The sequence below is a fragment of the Chiloscyllium punctatum genome, chromosome 15 (genome assembly GCF_047496795.1).
Source record: "Chiloscyllium punctatum isolate Juve2018m chromosome 15, sChiPun1.3, whole genome shotgun sequence".
NCBI classification, from domain to species: domain Eukaryota; kingdom Metazoa; phylum Chordata; class Chondrichthyes; order Orectolobiformes; family Hemiscylliidae; genus Chiloscyllium; species Chiloscyllium punctatum.
Window position 1 is genome coordinate 83,765,006 of NC_092753.1, and position 19,627 is coordinate 83,784,632.

General features: G+C 42.5%; 1 protein-coding gene across 4 annotated transcripts in view; it reads right to left on the reverse strand.

Annotated features, from left to right (window-relative positions):
- The window catches only part of LOC140486471 (beta-1,3-galactosyltransferase 5-like), a 57,337-nt gene extending 38,102 nt beyond the window's left edge, over positions 1–19,235 (reverse strand). The window contains exons 1-4 of one of the 4 annotated variants that reach the window (XR_011962587.1): positions 19,155–19,223; positions 7,658–7,755; positions 7,301–7,557; positions 3,975–7,216 (exon numbers count right to left, since the gene is read on the reverse strand). Coding sequence is in view for 1 of the 4 variants with exons in the window: in XM_072585684.1 (XP_072441785.1) it covers positions 19,155–19,157 (3 nt within the window). In the remaining 3 variants the exon portion in view is untranslated. Of the gene's footprint in view, positions 1–3,974; positions 7,217–7,300; positions 7,558–7,657; positions 7,756–19,154 lie in introns of those variants that run through there. The other 3 variants (XM_072585685.1, XM_072585686.1, XM_072585684.1) reach the window with 3 other exon arrangements.
- Between the last annotated feature and the right edge of the window lie 392 nt (positions 19,236–19,627).

Below are 19,627 nucleotides of genomic sequence, written 5' to 3' on the forward strand. Positions count from 1 at the left end.
GAAAAGGATCTCCTTTACCTAGGAAATCAATTCAAAGGCTGTTTGGGTCTATCTTACACCTCCCAGGGCAATGGCGACCCTTCCCGACCCTGGCACAATTTCCAGCTGGTAAATGCCCCTTAATTGGGCACTTAGTCTGCATGTCTGCTGTGTCTACTGTGCCAGAGACAAAGAAAAAACTGCAGATGCTGGAATCCAAAATAGACAGGCACGAGGTTGGAAGAACACAGCAAGTCAGGCAGCATCAAGAGGTGGAGAAGTCGAAGTTTTGGGTGTAATCTGCTGCAGGACTGTTGTGCCAGCAGGAAAACACTGGGATCCTCTTCTGTTGTCTCCTGCTGCTATTTTATCAACCTCCCACACCCCAGCCCTTTTACATAAGGGTGGCAAATTCTGCCCACTTTGTGTATTTCCTTCCATGTTTCTAATCTACTTCAGTACCTGATAGCAGCAATCAATCACTCCACTGTAATACTGTGGGACAGCTACACTTTCGAATATATAGGACATAAATACGGACATTACAAATCAGAAGCAGGTGCAGGCCATTCTGCCCTGGACCTTGTCTCGCCATTCAACGCAATCATGGCTGACCTGACTGTCCCCTGAAATTCACATTCCAACCCATCTGATAACCTTTCACCACCATGCTTAACAAGAATTTCTCCAACACTGCCTTAAAAACACTCAAGGATTCTGCTTCCATCATTGTTTCAAGAAGTGAGTTCCAAACCCTCTGAGATAAATATTTTTGCCTAAACCCTGTTTTAAATGTCCAAGTCCTAATTTTTAAACAGTGGTCCCTAGTTCTAAATTCTCCCATAAGAGAAAATGTCCTCTTTAAGTCTACCCTGTCAATACCCTTCAGGATCTTGTGTTTCAATCAAATTGCCTCCAACTCTTCTAAACTCCAAACCAAACCTGTCGAACCCTGCCTCTTAAGACAACCCCATCCATTCCAGGTGTTAATCTGGTAAACCATCTCTGAATTGTTTCTAACACATCAGTCCTGAAACAAAGTGACCAATAATCTGCACTGTTCTCCAGAAACAGTCCCCCCAGTGCATTGTATAATTGAAAAATAACCTTCCTATTGTTGTATTTGTTTCCCTTCAGGACAACCAATTAAGTTTAATTAGTTTTCCAAAAAGAAGTTCCAAATTTTCATCCCAGTAACAGGAAAGTGCAGGCGACAGCAATATTTTAACCAGCTGCCTTTAACTGGCCCTGACCACCAACACCTGCCCTGTCACCTGTTTGAGAGTAAGTTACAAATTGGTGGCAATGATGTCTGGATGTATCACTACTGGTATGGCAACTGTACCATTCAAGCTCGGAGACAGTTACAGAGAGTAATGAACTCAGCCCGAACAATCACAAAGACCAACCTCCCATCTATAGAATCCATCTACCAGGCCCACTGACAAGGAAGGGCCGCCAGCATTCTTAAAGATCCAATTACTGGATTAGTGGTGCTGGAAGAGCACAGCAGTTCAGGCAGCATCCAAGGAGCAGCGAAATCGACGTTTCGGGCAAAAGCCCTTCATCAGGAATAAAGGCAGTGAGCCTGAAGTGTGGAGAGATAAGCTAGAGGAGGGTGGGGTGGGGAGAGAGTAGCATAGAGTACAATGGGTGAGTGGGTGATAGGTCAAGGAGGAGAGGGTGGAGTGGATAGGTCGAAAAGGAGATAGGCAGGTCGGACAAGTAAAGGAGACAGCGCTGAGCTGGAAGTTTGAAACTAGGATGAGGTGGGGGAAGGGGAAATGAGGAAACTGTTGAAGTCCACATTGATGCCCTGGGGTTGAAGTGTTCCGAGGCAGAAGATGAGGCGTTCTTCCTCCAGGCGTCTGGTGGTGAGTGAGCGGCGGTGAAGGAGGCCCAGGACCTCCATGTCCTCGGCAGAGTGGGAGGGGGAGTTGAAATGTTGGGCCACGGGGCGGTTTGGTTGATTGGTGCGGGTGTCTTGGAAATGTTCCCTAAAGCGCTTTGCTAGGAGGCACCCAGTCTCCCCAATGTAGAGAAGACCACATCGGGAGCAACGGATACAATAAATGATATTAGTGGATGTGCAGGTAAAACTTTGATGGATGTGGAAGGCTCCTTTAGGACCTTGGATAGAGGTGAGGGAGGAGGTGTGGGCACAGGTTTTACAGTTCCTGCGGTGGCAGGGGAAAGTGCCAGGATGGGAGGGTGGGTTGTATGGGGGTGTGGACCTGACCAGGTAGTCATGGAGGGAACGGTCTTTGCGGAAGGCGGAAAGGGGTGGGGAGGGAAATATATCCCTGGTGGTGGGGTCTTTTTGGAGGTGGCGGAAATGTCGGCGGATGATTTGGTTTATGCGAAGGTTTGTAGGGTGGAAGGTGAGCACGAGGGGCGTTCTGTCCTTGTTACGGTTGGAGGGGTGGGGTCTGAGGGCAGAGGTGCGGGATGTAGACGAGATGCATTGGAGGGCATCTTTAACCACATGGGAAGGGAAATTGCGGTCTCTAAAGAAGGAGGCCATCTGGTGTGTTCTGTGGTGGAACTGGTCCTCCTGGGAGCAGATACGGCAGAGGCGGAGAAATTGGGAATACAGGATGGCATTTTTGCAAGAGGTAGGGTGGGAAGAGGTGTAATCCAGGTAGCTGTGGGAGTCGGTGGGTTTGTAAAAAATGTCAGTGTCAAGTCGGTCGTCACAAATGGAGATGGAGAAGTCCAGGAAGGGGAGTGAGGTGTCAGTGATGGTCCAGGTAAATTTAAGGTCAGGGTGGAATGTGTTGGTGAAGTTGATGAATTGCTCAACCTCCTCGCGGGAGCACGAAGTGGCGCCAATGCAGTCATCAATAACCCCAGGGCATCAATGTGGACTTCAACAGTTTCCTCATTTCCCCTTCCCCCACCTCATCCTAGTTTCAAACTTCCAGCTCAGCACTGTCTCCTTGACTTATCCGGACTTGTCCGACTTGCCTATCTCCTTTTCGACCTATCCACTCCACCCTCTCCTCCTTGACCTATCACCTTCATCTCCTCCCCCACTCACCCATTGTACTCTATGCTACTCTCTCCCCACCCCCACCCTCCTCTAGCTTATCTCTCCACGCTTCAATCTCACTGCCTTTATTCCTGATGAAGGGCTTTTGCCCGAAACGTCGATTTCGCTGCTCGTTGGATGCTGCCTGAACTGCTGTGCTCTTCCAGCACCACTAATCCAGTATTTGGTTTTCAGCATCTGCAGTTATTGTTTTTACCTTCTTAAAGATCCATCCCACCCTGGCAGTGTTTTTCTACAACCTCTATCATTGGGGAGAAGGTACAGAAGCCTGAACACACGCACTAGCTGGTGTTGAAACAGTTTCTACCCTACTGTTGTTAGAATACTGAATGGACTCACAAACTCTTAACATTCACCTGTACCTGTGGTTTTGTTTTTGCCGCTATTTACCTATTATTTACTTATCTATGCTACTTAACTATGTGATCTGCCTGCATTGCTCGCAAGACAAAGCTTTTCACTGTGCCTCAGTACAAGTGACAATAAATTCAATTCAATTCAATTCAATTCAATTCAGTTCAATGACTGAATCAGCTCTTTCAATTCCAAGAAATTGCTTTGCTAATGGAAGAGCCAAAGTAATAGATATTTTAATTGCTGAGCTCAACATTCTGTGGCTTAGTTTACACAGGTATTATATTCACTGGAAAAAATCTAATGCACGCCAATGCTACCTGAAGTAACATTGACACCATAATAGCCATTCAGCTGGGCATAGCATAACATGAGTTTTACTTAAAATTTGTGAGAGATTGAAAATGAATGTTAGCTATGAAGTGAGCTGAGAGGATTGTTGACTTGATGACAATATCTTCTCATAGCATCAGGAGAGACTTCTGAACAACTGTTCTGGAGCACATGCCACCATTCTATTAGCCATTTCAAGACAATAATCAATCTTTTTCATTTATTTCATTTTTTTCACTTTATCAACATGTTTCATTGAGGATGCAAACTTGGAGAGAACATTAGCATACTTTTAATCACTCAGTAGCAATGTCCCAGCACGTTGACCAGAACACATGCAGGAAACCAGAACAGTCTTTGTTGAAGGGTATTTTTAATATCTTCCCTATCTTCTCCCTGTGTCTCTTGTAGTGTGATTTCACATTGGGTACAGTTCTTTCAATATCTATTCTTCCTTTGTTGGGTTACACATTGGGGCACCAACAAGCTATTTGGCAACTGGGCGCCATTGCAGGGGAAGTAATAGCTTAGCCATGCTATTGCTGGACTATTAATCTAGAGACCAGTTAATAGGAAGGATGTGGAAGCTTTAGAAAGGGTTCAGAGGAGATTTACTCGGATGTTGCCTGATATGAAGGGAAGGTTTTACAAGGAAAAGCTGAGGGACTTGAGGCTGTTTTTATTAGAGGGAAGAAGGTTGAGAGGCGTCTGAATTGAGACATATAAGATAATCAGAGGGTTAGATAGATTGGACAGTGAAAGCCTTTTTCTTCAATGACAATGGCTAGCATGAGGGGACATAGCTTTAAATTGAGGGGTGATAGGCATAAGTCAGATGTCAGAGGTAGTTTCTTTACTCAGAGAGTAGTAAGGGCGTGGAACGCACTGCCTGCAATAGTAGTGGACTCACCAACTCTGCGGGCATTTAAATGGTCATTGGATAGGCATATGGGTGAGAATGGAATAGTGTAGGTTAGATGGGCTTCAGATTGGTTCCACAGCTCGGCGCAGCATTGAGGACTGAGGGCATGTACTGCGCTGGAATGTTCTATGTTCTATGTTCCAATCATCTGGCACTACTCCAGTGGACAAGTGAGAACTCAAACATCATTGCCAAAGGCAGAGCAATCTCTTCTTTTGCTTCCCGTAAAACCTTGGGTCTCTCCCGTCTGGCCCAGGGGGCTTACCTATCCTTATGATTGTCAACATATTTAGCACATCCTTCTTCTTAACATCAACCTGTTTGAGCATATCAGTCTGTTTCACACAGTTCTCATAAATGTCCAGCCTCCTCTCAATAGTGAATGCTGAAGCAAAGTATTCATTAAGGACCTCCCCTACCTCCTCCTCCGACTCCAGGCACAAGTTCCTTATGCTATCCCTGATCAGCCCTACTCTCAGTCTGGCCATCCTCTTGTTCCTCACATAACTGTAGGATGTCTTGGGGTTTTCCTTAATCCTACCTGCTAAACCTTTTTCATGCCCAATTCCAGCTCTCCTAAGTCCATTCTTCAGTTCTTTCCTGGCTGCCTTGTAATCCTCCAGAGCCCTGCCTGATCCTTGCCTCCTCAACCTCCTCTATAACGACGTACCACATTGTTTCTCGAAGCCAATTTGTTATTTGCCTTCTAATGTATTAATTATCTATTTTTACACCAATGAGTGTAAACCAGTTATGGTGTTTTCCTGTGTTGGGCCTTTTTCTCATTTTGATTACTTCCTCTGTTCTGCATTTGCCCAGTCCTTCAATGGTCATCTATATAAATTTAGATATAGAGTTTCATTAGATTTGTGTGGGCTGTCCTTGCACTGTTTCATGTTAATTAGTCATGATATGCAGAAATCATGTGCAAATGCAACACCTCTACCACCGGATTCCCCTCGTATTAAAGCTGTTTCTCATTTCACTGCTGCCCCCATACTTGATGCAGCAGCCAGACACTTCTGCTATTGTTCTCTCCAGCTCTTATGCTAACAAGGTCAAAAAGTTAAACTTCCGCCCACAGAATCTGAAGTAGAATTGTAAGAATGAGGAATTAAGCTAATGCCAAATCATATATAAGAAAGTGAAATAAAAGAGTGAAGCAAAGATGGGAATCAGAAAGAAAGAATTGGAAAAGACAGAAAGAGTGTAGACTACTGAGATATTGTGGGACAAGACCAGGAAGGAATATATACACCAAGATAATGTTTCTAAATTTCAAATGTTACCAAACTTTGGGCTAATGTAGGAGATATGCTGAAGTATGCTATACAATTATTTGATGCAGCTAACAACATTTCCCTGCATGCGATTATGCAAAGTGTACTAAGTCTGAATGAGATTGTCCATAATGAATACATAAACTCATTCCATATTTATAAGGTATTATAAGAGATGTAATCCTATTATAACACATTTAAAATGCAATGGCTATAATGCGTAACATATTCTAGCTTAATTATCTCTCATAATATACTCTAAACTGTGTGTAAACCCATAGTTGCCTTTTATTCTTGTACTTTTTTGCATTATTCTTTTTTTGTTTATATTTCTTCCTTATCTTGTTTTTCACTTACTTCCTTGGAGATATGTCCAGTTAATAGCAAAATAGGTTCTCAATTAGAAGACATAATGAGTTTATTGAAAATTACACTAATACGTGCCTGATATGCCAATGTCTAGTTAGCTACAATGGGAAGGTACTTTATAAATAAGTGTAAGTAAGCAGCTGATATGGCATACAAAACCATGAAAACAGTTGAAAATGCCACTTAATTAGTGGCTTCAATGCTAAGATTTATGACATGAAAACTGGGACATGGAGTCACACATCTTATACATTTCAAACATATTCCATAGGTTGTGGGTGTCATTTTTTTTATCAATCCTTAAGAATATTCAAGTGACTTGATAGACAATTTTCAGAGACTACTTAGAAATCATTCATATTGCTGTGGATCTGGAATCACATGTAAGCCAAACCAGGTCAAGATGCTGAGTGGTTAGTATTGCTGCCTCACAGCGCCAGACACCTGGGTTCAATTCCACCCTCCCGCAACTGTCTGCATGAAGCTTTCCCGTTCTCTCTGTGTCCATGTGGATTTCCTCTGGGTGCTCTGGTTTCCTCCCATGGTCCAGAGATGTGCAGGTTAGGGGAATTGGCCATGCTAAATTGCCCAGGGGTGTGATGGCTAGTTGGATTAGGCATGGGTAATACAGGGTTACAGACATGGGGTGGGTCTGGGTGAGATGTTGTTCGGGTGGTTAGTATGAACTTGGTGGGCCAAATGGCCTGCTTACACACTATAGGGATTCTATGGATCCTAAAATTCCTACCCTAAAACCTATATGGGTTTTTACAATAGTGTATGGACATCATTAAAGAAACTAGATTTCAATTCCAGATTTAGTAATTGCATTTAGATTCCATCAATTGAGATTGTGGGACTTGAACGTCTATTCTCAGAGCATTAGCAAAACAAAATTGCTGGAAAAGTTCAGCAGGTCTGGCACATCTGTGGAGAGAAAGCAGAGTTAAAATTTTTGGTCCAGTGAGCCTTCTTCAGTTTTGGACTGAATTTTATGAGTGTTATACATACCAGAGAAATGCTTAGAGCTTGACTTTGACTTTATGGTGGTATCTTACAGGGCTCTCAGGAAACATGTTGTGACGTCTGGGTGAGAGCAGTGAAAAATTGGGTGGGAGAGCATGGAGTAATGTATCCATCACTTCTCGTTGCCACTTAGGGGAGACAACATTGTGATATCATCACAAGACTGTCTGTTTGAGATCCAGGTAATGTTCTGAGGACTTGATGTTCTTGCCATGGCAGATGGTGGAATTTGAAGAACAAATCTGAAATTAAGAGTCCAATGAAGACCATGAAACTGTTACTATTGGGTAAAAGCCATTTGGTTCACTAATATCCTTTAGGGCAGAAACCTGCTGTCCTTACCTGGATTGGTGACCCCAGGCCCAAAGAAATGTGATTGACTCTTAACTGCCCTCTAGGCAATTTGGAATTGGCAATAAAAATCCAGTGATGCCCAGATCCTGTGAATGAATACAGAAAAATTCCCAACCTTACATTTTTGGCCCCTCCAATACATCCTCGCCACTTGCCTTTAAAAACTTCACAAGGAATTTCCAACAATCAACAAATATGTTTTAAATATTAACAAAGTTTGAGAAAAAAAAATTCTCCATATTGTCCTTCCTGTTATTTTGCCAATTATTTAAATTCTCTCTTGTCAGAGGAAACTGACTTTACCTAATTGTTCAATCAAACTCTATCTAATTAGTTACCAGCTTTAATGCTTCATGGAAAACATTTTGTTATTTCTTTAATCTCAACATATGTCTGAGGCCTTAATCCTGATATCTTCCTGAGTAACCTCCTCTGCACAATGTCTTAAGGCTTTGATATCCTTCATAAAATGTGGTGCTAAGAATTATTTAAAGCATTAAGTTTAGTCTAATGTTTTCTAATGATCTGGCATAGTTTCCTTATTGTCATATTTTCCTTAATTGACGTCCTTATTTACACCAACAAGTATCCTACGCTTGTTAGTGAAAGCCGAACATTTTGAAGAAACTCAGTAGGTCCAGCAGCATCTGTGGAGAGAAAAACCTTTTCTCTGTGAAGAGAGGAATTTCAGATGGACCTGAAATGCATTCCAAGGAGGAAGCAAGTTACCAAAGTAAGTGGGTGAGGTCCTTAATGAGTGCTTTGTATTGGTATTCACTAAGGACAAGGACATGAATGATGGCAAGATTAGGGAGGGCTTTGTTGGTATGCTGGGGCATGCTGATATGAAGAAGGAGTTGGTGTTGTGTATCCATAAAGTCTGTGCTGCTCACTCGCAAGAGTGTAGACCTCAGACTACAATATGGTGGCAGTGGTGTCCAGGCCAATGGATTCAAAGGCAAACGGCAGTAAGAGTCTTAAGGCAGTAAGTGGTGTAGATGATGCTACTTCAGTAACCAAAAGAGAAAATGCTGGAAAATCTCAGCAGATCTGGCAGCACCTGTAAGGAGAGAAAAGAGCTGACATTTCGAGTCTAACTGACCCTTTGTCATAGAGTCATAGAGATGTCCAGCATGGAAACAGACCCTTCGGTCCAACCCGTCCATGCCAACCAGATATCCCATCCCAATCTAGTCCCACCTGCCAGCACCCAGCCCATATCCCTCCAAACCCTTCCTATTCATATACCCATCCAAATGCCTCTTAAATGTTGCAATTGTACCAGCCTCCACCACTTCCTCTGGCAGCTCATTCCATACACGTACCACCCTCTGCATGAAAACGTTGCCCCTTAGGTCTCTTTTATATCTTCCCCTCTCACCCTAAACCTATGCCCTCTAGTTCTGGACTCCCCAACCCCAGGGAAAAGACTTTGCCTATTTATCCTATCCATACCCCTCATAATTTTGTAAACCTCTATAAGGTCACCCCTCAGCCTCCGACGCTCCAGGGAAAACAGCCCCAGCCTGTTCAGCATCTCCCTGTAGCTCAGATCTTCCAACCCTGGCCAAAGCTAAAAAAAGGGGAGAAATAGGGAGGTAGTTATATGAGGCTGAGAGAAGGTGAGTCATGGCTCCAGAAGCAAAGGTCCGAGACCAACTCCAACATGACGCCACCACTAAACACATCTTCCCTTCCGTCCCCCTGTCTGCATTCCGCAGAGATCGTTCCCTCCGGGACAACCTAGTCCACTCCTCCATCACACCAAATACCTCTCCCATCACACACGGCACCTTCCCATGCAATTGCAGAAGGTGCAACACCTGTCCCTTTACCTCTTCCATGCTCACTATCCAAGGCCCCAGACACTCATTTCAAATTAAGCAGCGTTTCACTTGTACCTTTTTCAATTTGGTCTATTGCATTCGTTGCTCCCAATGTGGTCTCCTCTATATCGGAGAGACAAAACGTCGACTGGGTGATCACTTTGCTGAACACCTTCGGTCTGTAGACAGTCAGGTCCCGGACCTTCCTGTGGCTTGCCACTTCAACACACAATCCTACTCCCATACCCACATGTCTGTCCTTGGCCTACTGCAATGTTCCAGTGAAGCTCAACGCAAACTGGAGGAACAGCATCTCATCTTCCGACTAGGCAAGTTACAGCCTGCCGGTCTCAACATTGAATTCAACAACTTCAGATAATTTTATTTCATTTACTTTATTTATTTATTTATTTATATTTTTCACTGTTCTGTACCTCTTATTTCTTGATTGTCTCTCTTTCTTTCGTTCCCCACTCTCTCATCACCTTTTTCTCTCCTCTTTCCCCTTTGCTACCCTTCTCCCCTGTTTTCCATTTTGCCTCTGCTTCACCCCTCCCCCCCATCCCCCACATATTTTGTCACATAGTACTGGCTTCAGCCTTGGCCATTCACAGCTCCTAATCTCCCTATAATCTCTCTATACATTGTCATTATCACCACTTTATTGCTATCTTTGCTTTTGGAGCCATGACTCACATTCTCTCAGCCTCGTATAAATACCTCCCTATTTCTCCCCTTTTTTTAGCTTTGACAAAGGGTCAGTTAGACTCGAAACATCAGCTCTTTTCTCTCCTTACAGATGCTGCCAGACCTGCTGAGATTTTCCAGCATTTTCTCTTTTGGTTTCAGATTCCAGCATCTGCAGTAATTTGCTTTTATGCTACTTCAGTAAACTTTTTTAAAGCAAAGATAGATTTTCTTTGAACAATAAAGGAATTAAGGGGTACGGTGCGAGGGCAGGTAAGTGGATCTGAGATCATGAAAAGATCAACCCTGATCTCACTGAATCATGAAGCAGGCTCAAAGGGCCAGACAGCCTACTCCTGCTCCTTATTCTTATGTTCTTATGTGATCCACATAGCCAGCTAAATGATCTGGAATAGAGGTGAGGGAGAATGATAAAGATGTCAAAACTGAATATAGTCAATCACAAGAGGGAAGCTACTATTCCACTGCACCAACATGTTTGCCTACCAAGAAAATGATAAGGAAGTACAGACACCCCTCACATCCTCCAAGCAACCTAAATGCTATTAGAAATTAACACCTTAAGTAAAAAAGACCTTTTGGTTGGTAGAGTAGAAGAAAGTTGAGTAGAGTTAAATAATAATTGGTAATAAAGGTTACTGTAAAAGAACTGGGGGCATGTAGAATAAAGGAAGTTGTACCTTTGCTTTGGGTAGATTGTATTATAAACCCCCCAATAGTCAGATGGAAATTGAGAAACAAACTTGTAAGGAGATGTCAGCTATCTGTAAGAATAATACGGTAGTTATGGTAGGGGATTTTGACTTTCCAAACATTGACTGGGACTGCCATAGTGTTAAAGGTTTAGATGGAGAGGAATTTCTGAAGTGTGTACAAGACAATTTTCTGATTCAGTATGTGGATGTACCTACTAGAGAAGGTGCAAAACATCTCTCCACCCTTCAGGCACTCTGCCTGTATTCCTGATGAAGGGCTTTTGCCCGAAATGTCGATTTTACTGCTCCTCGGATGCTGCTTGAACTGCTGTGCTTTTCCAGCACCACTAATCTAAAATCTGGTTTCCAGCATCTGCAGTCATTGTTTTTACCAAGGTTCAAAACTTGACCAATTCTTGGGAAATAAGGCAGGGCAGGTGACTGTGGTGTCAGTGGGGGAGCACTTTGGGCCCAGCGAGCATAATTGTATTAGTTTTAAAATAGTGATGGAAAAGGATAGACCAGATCTAAAAGTTGAAGTTCTAAATTGGAGAAAGGCCAATTTTGATGGTATTAGACAAGAACTTTCGAAAGCTGATTGGAGGCAGATGTTCGCAGGTAAGGGGACGGCTTGAAAATGGGAAGCCTTCAGAAATGAGATAACAAGAATCCAGAGAAAGTATATTCCTGTTAGGGAGAAAGGGAAGGCTGGTAGGTATAGGGAATGATGGATGACTAAAGAAATTGAGGGTTTGGTTAAGAAAAAGAAGGAAGCATATGTCAGATACAGACAGAATAGATCAAGTGAATCCTTAGTAGAGTATAAAGAAAGTAGGAGCATACTTACGAGGGAAATCAGGAGGGCAAAACGGGGACATGAGACTGCGTTGGCAAATAGAATTAAGGAAAATCCAAAGAGTTTTTACAAATATATCATGGACAAAAGGGTAACTAGGGAGAGAATAGGGCCCCTCAAAGATCAGCAAGGCGGCCTTTGTGTGGAGCCACAGAAAATGGGGGAGATACTAAATGAATATTTTGCATCAGTATTTACTGTGGAAAAGCATATGGAGGATATAGACTGTAGGGAAATAGATGGTGACATCTTGCAAAATGTCCAGATTACAGAGGAGGAAGTACTGGATGTCTTGAAATGGTTAAAGGTGGATAAATCCCCAGGACCTGATCAGGTGTACCCGAGAACTCTGTGGGAAGCCAGAGAAGTGACTGCTGGGCCTCTTGCTGAGATATTTGTATCATTGATAGTCATAGGTGAGGTGCCGGAAGACTGGAGGTTGGCAAACGTGGTGCCACTGATTAAGAAGGGCGGTAAAGACAAGCCAGGGAACTATAAACCGGTGAGCCTGACCTCGGTGGTGGGGAAGTTGTTGGAGGGAATCCTGAGGGACAGGATTTACATGTATTTGGAAAGGCAAGGACTGATTCGGGATAGTCAACATGGCTTTGTGCATGGGAAATCATGTCTCACAAATTTAGTTGAGTTTTTTGAAGAAGTAACAAAGAAGATTGATGAGGGCAGAGCAGTAGATGTGATTTATATAGACTTCAGTAAGATGTTCGACAAGGTTCCCCATGGGAGACTGATTAGCAAGGTTTGAACTCATGGAATACAGGGAGAACCAACCATTTGGATACATAACTGGCTCAAAGGTAGAAGACTGAGGGTGGTGGTGGAGGGTTGTTTTTCAGACTGAGGCCTGTGACCAGTGGAGTGCCACAAGAATCAGTGTTGGGTCCTCTACTTTTTGTCACTTACATAAATGATTTGGATGCAAGCATAAGAGGTACAGTCAGTAAGTTTGCAGAAGACACCAAATTTGGAGGTGTAGTGGACAGCGAAGAGGGTTACCTCAGATTACAACAGGATCTGGACCAGGTAGGCCAATGGTCTGAGAAGTGGCAGATGGAGTTTAATTCAGATAAATGCGAGGTGCTGCATTTTGGGAAAGCAAATCTTAGCAGGACTTATACACTTAATGGTAAGGTCCTAGGGAGTGTTGCTGAGCAAAGAGATCTTGGAGCACAGGTTCATAGCTCCTTGAAAGTGGAGTCACAGGTAGATAGGACAGTGAAGAAGGCATTTGGTATGTTTTCCTTTATTGGTCAGAGTATTGAGTACAGGAGTTGGGAGGTCATGTTGCGGCTGTACAAGATATTGGTTCGGCCATGTTTGGAATATTGCGTGCAATTCTGGTCTCCTTCCTGTTGGAAAGATGTTGTGAAACTTGAAAGGGTTCAGAAAAGATTTACAAGATGTTGCCAGGGTTGGAGGATCTGAGCTACAGGGAGAGGCTGAACAGGCTGGGGCTGTTTTCCCTGGAGCGTCAGAGGCTGAGGGGTGACCTTATAGAGGTTTACAAAATTATGAGGGGCGTGGATAGGATAAATAAACAAAGTCTTTTCCCTGGGGTTGGGGAGTCCAGAACTAGAGGGCATAGGTTTAGGGTGAGAGGGGAAAGATATAAAAGAGACCTAAGGGGCAACGTTTTCATGCAGAGGATTGTACATATATGGAATGAGCTGCCAGAGGAAGTGGTGGAGGCTGGTGCAATTGCAACATTTAAGAGGCATTTGGATGGGTATATGAATAGGAAGGGTTTGGAGGGATATGGGCTGGGTGCTAGCAGGTGGGACTAGATTGGGTTGGGATATCGGGTCTGCATGGATGGGTTGGACCGAAGGGTCTGTTTCCATGCTGTACATCTATATGAATCTATGACTCTATATCCACTAACAATGTTGGAGAGAAGCTATGTATTGTGAGATCAGACCATCTGAGACTGGAGCCTGGATATGTTAGTGAGATGTCCTTTTTGACTACCCTCCCTGAACAGTTATATTCAATAAGGTCTTCAGCTGTTCATGTAGAAGAGTGTAGATCTCACATTGATACACAGGAGTAGAAAGGATTCAGTTTGTCATAAAACAAACTGGCTCTGATCCTCTTTTGGAAAAGACGGTTAAAGATTGAAGTCGAGTAACATAAAGACATTAAATGTTAGTCAAGAAAGGAGGACGCTATATTGTTACTGCTGAGGGCTGGAAGCTAATTGCAGTGTGATTATATATCCTAGGGTGCTGCATTTCACCGCTGCATTGCAGTCATGTAACAATGTATCGGACTATCTCTCTACCAGCCACATGGAGTGCAGATGATATACTTGAATAAGCTCGAGCATTTTGATTCTAAAATATGATCATTTCTAACTTGTGGGAACCAGACAGCATGACACATTCTGATTAAGAATGTTCTCCTGTACTAATCAAAGAGATTATTCACCCCTTTACTCTCTATTCTATTTTTCTTTCTTCAAACAAAGTCACCTACTGTTATTTCCCCAGTATGTTTTGATTTCACATTGGAACAGAACAATGTTAGTGAGAATACGGAGATACAGGCTACAAGATTAGATGGGGTTGAGGTTGACAAAGAGAAGCTTTTTAATAATTTTGGAAGACCTGAAAATAGATAAAACCCCTGGGCCGATTGAGATTTGTATTTGGATTCTCTGGGAAGTCAGGGAGGAGATTGCAGAGCCTTTGGCTTTGATCTTTATGTCATCATTGTCGACAGGAGTAGTGCCAGAAGACTGGAGGACAGCAAATGTTGCTCCCCTTGTTTAAGAAGGGGAGTCGGGATAACACTGGTAATTATAAGCCAGTGAGCCTTACTTCATTTGTGGGTCAGAGATAGGATTTGTAATCATCTGGAAAGAAATAATTTGATTAGGGATAGTCTACATGGCTTTGTGAAGGTTAGGTCATGCCTCACTAACCTTATTGAGTTCTTCGAGAAGGAGACAAATGGACGATGAAGGTAAAGTGGTTGATGTGGTGTATGTGGACTTCAGTAAGGCATTTGGTAAGGTTCCACACTATAGGCTATTGCACAAAATATGATGTTTCGGGATTGAAGATGATTTAGCACTTTGGATCAGAAATTGGTGAGCTGAGAGAAGACGGAAGGTGTCGGTTGATGGGAAATGTTCATCCTGGAACTCAGTTACCAGTGGTGTGCCACAAGGATCTGTTTTGGGGCCACCGCTGTTTGTCATTTTTATAATTGATCTGGATGTGGGAGTAGAAGGATCGGTTAGTAAATTTGCAGATGACAGTAAGGTAGGCAGATTGTGCTGAAGGATGTTGTGGGTTACAGAGGGAGATTAATAAGATACAGAGCTGAGCTGAGAAGTGGCAAATGGAGTTTAATGCGGAAAAGTGTGAGGTAATTCACTTCGGAAGAAATAACAGGAATGCAGAGTACTGGGCTAATGGTAAAAATTCATGGTAGTGTAGATGAACAGAGAGATCTCGGTGTCCTGGTGCATAAAAGCTTGAAAGATGCCACCCAGGTTGATAAGAAGGCATATGATATGTTGGCATTTATTGGTAGGGGGATTGAGTTTCAGAGCCACAAAGTCATGATTCAGGGCTACAAGATGCTGGTAAGGCCACACCTGGAGTATTGTGTACAGTTCTGGTCACTGCATTATAGGAAGGATGTCGAAGCTTTGGAAAGGGTTCAGAGGAGATTTACTAGGATGTTGCCTGGTATGGAAGGAAGGTCTTACAAGGAAAGGCTGAGGGAACTGAGGTTGTTTTCATTGTAGAGAAGAAGGTTGAGAGGTGATTTAATTGAGACGTATAAGATAATCAGAGGGTTAGATAGGCTGGACCGTGAGAGCCTTTTTACTTGGATGGTGAAAGCTAACGTGAGGGGACATAGCTTCAAATTGAGGGCTAATGGATATAGGACAGATATGAAGGATAGCTTTGTCACTCAGAGAGTAGTAGGGATGTGGAAAGGCCTACCTGCAACAGTAGTACACTCGCCAACGTTAAGGGCATTTAAATGGGCATTGGACATACATATGGATAATAATGGAATGGCGTAAGTTAGATGGGCATCAGATTATTTTCACAGGTGAGCACAACATCGAGGGCTGAAGGGCCTGTACTGTGCTGTAATGTTCTATGTTCCATGTTCTATTTCTCTGAAAATCTCTTGCATATTTGCCTTTACCTATAGTAAATACCCACCAATATAACAGCTCCTTTTCTATTTTTTACTTCTAACCAAATATATTGCCTTTTATAATTTAAAAATAATAATGAATGCATCTGTAGCAGATTGGTAAGGATGAGCTCAAGTATGTTTTTTCCCTCACCACCTGCTGCTGACCTTGTCTAACAGCTATGTCCTTTAGGATCCGACCAGTTCGATCAGTAGTGCTGCTGCCGAGCCACTCTTGATGATGGACATTGAAATCCCCACCCAGAGGACATTTTGTGTCCTTTCCACCCTCAGTGTTTCCTCCAAATGTTGTTCAACATGGAGGAGTACTGATTCATCAGCCGAGGGAGGACAATATGTGGTAATCGGTAGGAGGTTTCCTTGCCCATGGTTTGAACCTGATGTAGTGGATCCAATGTCAGTGTTGAGAACTTCCATGGCCAATCCCTCCCCATTTTGTATACCACTGTGTTGCCACCTTTGTTGGATCTGTTCTGCTGGGGGATAGGACATATCCAGAGGGTAGTGATGGCATTGTCTGGGATATTGGAAGATATGTAAGACTTGTAAGGAATGATTCCATGAATATGACTATGTCAGGCTGTTGTTTGACTAGTCTGTGAGACAGCTCTCTCAATTTGTCACTTGTCCCCAGATTTTTAGTGAGGAAGACTTTGCAGGATTGATAGGGCTGTTTTTTGCGTAATTGTTTCTGATGTCTAGATTGATGCCAGAGATCTGCCTGGTTTAATTTCTTTGTTCAAACTTCATAGTGATTGATACAAGTGAGTGGCTTGCTAGGCTATATCAGAGGGCTGTTCTGAGTCAACCACATTGCTGTGGGTCTAGAGTCACATGTAGGCCAGACCAGGTAAGAATGGCAGATTTCTTTCCATGAAGCACATTAGTGAACCAGATGGGTTTTTCTGACAATTGCCAATGGTTTCATGGTCATCATTAGATTCTTAATTCCAGATATTGTCTTGAATTCAGATTCCACCATCTGCCATGGTGGGATTCAAACCTGGGTCCCCAGAACATTAGCTGAGTTTCTGGACTAATAGTTTAGTGGTGATATCATTACACCATTATCTCCCATCACCATTGTCTACAGAGAGAGAGGGAGAGAGAGAGCATGGAATGTCACACTTGGCAACTATCGAGGAATCTTAAAGGGCGTGTACTTTAAAGAGATCAATGCATTACAAACTAAGTGTAATCTCCTGTGAGTTACCTCAGATTGTGAATATAATGGGAGGGAAGACAGAAGTCTGGTTGACAGGCATGTTTTGTGTCTTTGCCATTCACAAATATACAAGAACAGGGTTTGAAAGCTAGTTCAACATTTGACTGTGTGTGCTAATGGAAGAAGAGATGCTAGTGAGATGAGGTGCTCTTGTGTACCAGTGGGCTCAGCTGCTCATATTTATTAACCTGCTTTCTCACACTAGTGTGAACTAAAGGCCACTGACAAAAAACCACCCATTAGTTACCCCTGCATTACAGGTTAATGAGTCTCATGTTCTGACTGATAGAATACTGCTAACTAGACAGCCAGCCAAAAGAAAACAGGCCATAAGGAGGACTCTTTCACTCTGAGTGCTGTCAGCTAACCATCATCAAAATGATACAGGACAAAAGGATTTCTACTAAGCTGGAGAGCCAAGGATATTGAAAACAACTGCTTGACTGTCAACATTCCACTATCTATTCTTCACAAATGATCCAGGGACTGACCTGTATATCTTTTGACTTTTATTTTTTCGTTGGACTTGTTCCTCACTTTAATCTGTGTGTGTAAATGCATGTTACGTTCGTATTTCTTCTCTAGTTTAACAACCAATAAAGCCACTCTTTTGTTAACTGAAGAAAGCCTGGTTAAGTTGGCACCTTTTAAAACATAAATTCATTTGGTCTTGGAGAAAGGTGCCCACAAGAGAAGGCATCCTTTGTAGATTGCCCTTGCTGTGGTGAGTGAAGCGATGATTGTTATGAGCCGTAACAGGAAGGAAATGAGAAAGTGGAGTCTTTTGCTTTACCTTTTGCTTTCGCTTTTAGCTTTATATTCTGTATCTTGCTTTATCTTTTGTCTTTGAAGATGGACACTAACTAATACTTTTCATTGTATTTGTAATGCATGTGAAAATAAATAGATCTACATTCTTTATAAAGAACAGGATCCAGTTCATTCCTCTGTACTGGAGAGTTTGACAATATGGAGTATCTCACGTGGAACCGTAACAACAAGAGGAGCCTCACACAAGATGCGATCAATACGCAGTTCAAGACTGATGTAATGGGTAATAAGTGTTGGCCTTGCCAGTCATGCCCACATCCCATGAACAAATGAGAATGAAATATCAATCTCTGGTCTCCAAGAAGTTAGTGAATGTCAGTCAGGCGGATGCTGAGATTGCAACATGCAGCACCCCCAGCAAGGAACAAGAAAGAGTAAAGTCAGTCAGGATTTCTATTCTACACTGTAGCCCAGTTGCCTCATTCGAAAGCTTGTGTTTATAAATGTCAGGTAAGGATACAACTGAATTGAGTTATGAAAGCCCTTGTCACTAATTAACTTCCTGATATTCATCATCTCATTCACTCGGGAAATAGTCGCTGAGATGGCATACTGATTGGTCATGCAATATTTCCCTCATCGGTAGAGGTAGCTACTCCAGACCAAAGCAGTGCTTTTGTAAAGGAAGATGTTGATTGTAAAACATTTTCATAGAACAAAATATTAAAACTACAAATGGAAATCAATGACCTGATACACAGCACTTTAATATGAAGCAGCACGAATCAGTTAGTCGCGCGGTCCCTTGACAGCTTATTTTTAGCTAACACAAAGCAGACTGAGCATGTACGCTCCTTAACCATTCTTAATTAGTGCTGAAAGGTACAGTATGTTAGTGGCTGGTGAATGATTACAATAGAAGAGTATACATAAATCAGCAATAGACAGCAACATTCAGGTTGGCTTCAATTTCTGACTCAAACTATAATAACGACATAATTGTGTATTTTTAATAGCTAAAATGCATGAATGGAATCTCTGAGGTTGGCAGGGAGAGCACAGTGTACCCTTGAGAAGAAAGGTGCACCGATATTCATCTCTCCCTTGAGTGTTTCGCTTTAGATAAGCAAGGAAAAGGAACAGAAAAATGACAAGGCATCATTATGAGAAGATAGTGGAGAAATATAAACAAAAGACTACTTGCCATTTTGCTTCAGGTGTCAGCTTCTCTCTCTGTATTTCCAATTAAAATGGCACTGCTCATGTGCAGAATTGAAAGGCAGCGACACAGGGTGCTTGTGCAGCGTTGCTTTCTTAAAGGGATAGCTCGCTCTGAATGTGAAGCACTTTGACTGTCTTGCTTTGTTCCCTCACAATAAATCAGATGAGTGGTGCGAAATGCATATTAAAAATAACTTGATATTTACATCTAAAAATCAGAAAGGGTCACTGGACCTGAAAAGTTAACTTTGAGTTCTCTTCACAGACATTGCCACACCTATTTGTTTCATGCATATTTATATTTGATTATGATTTGTTTTTATCTCATATAGTTGAGGTTGACTTGTTTTATTTGTGCTTTTGCTGGAAATAATGAAATAATTAACGCCTTCATTGCTAGGATGCTTTAGTGTTTTAAATTAAGGAGAAAATGAGGACTGCAGATGCTGGAGATCA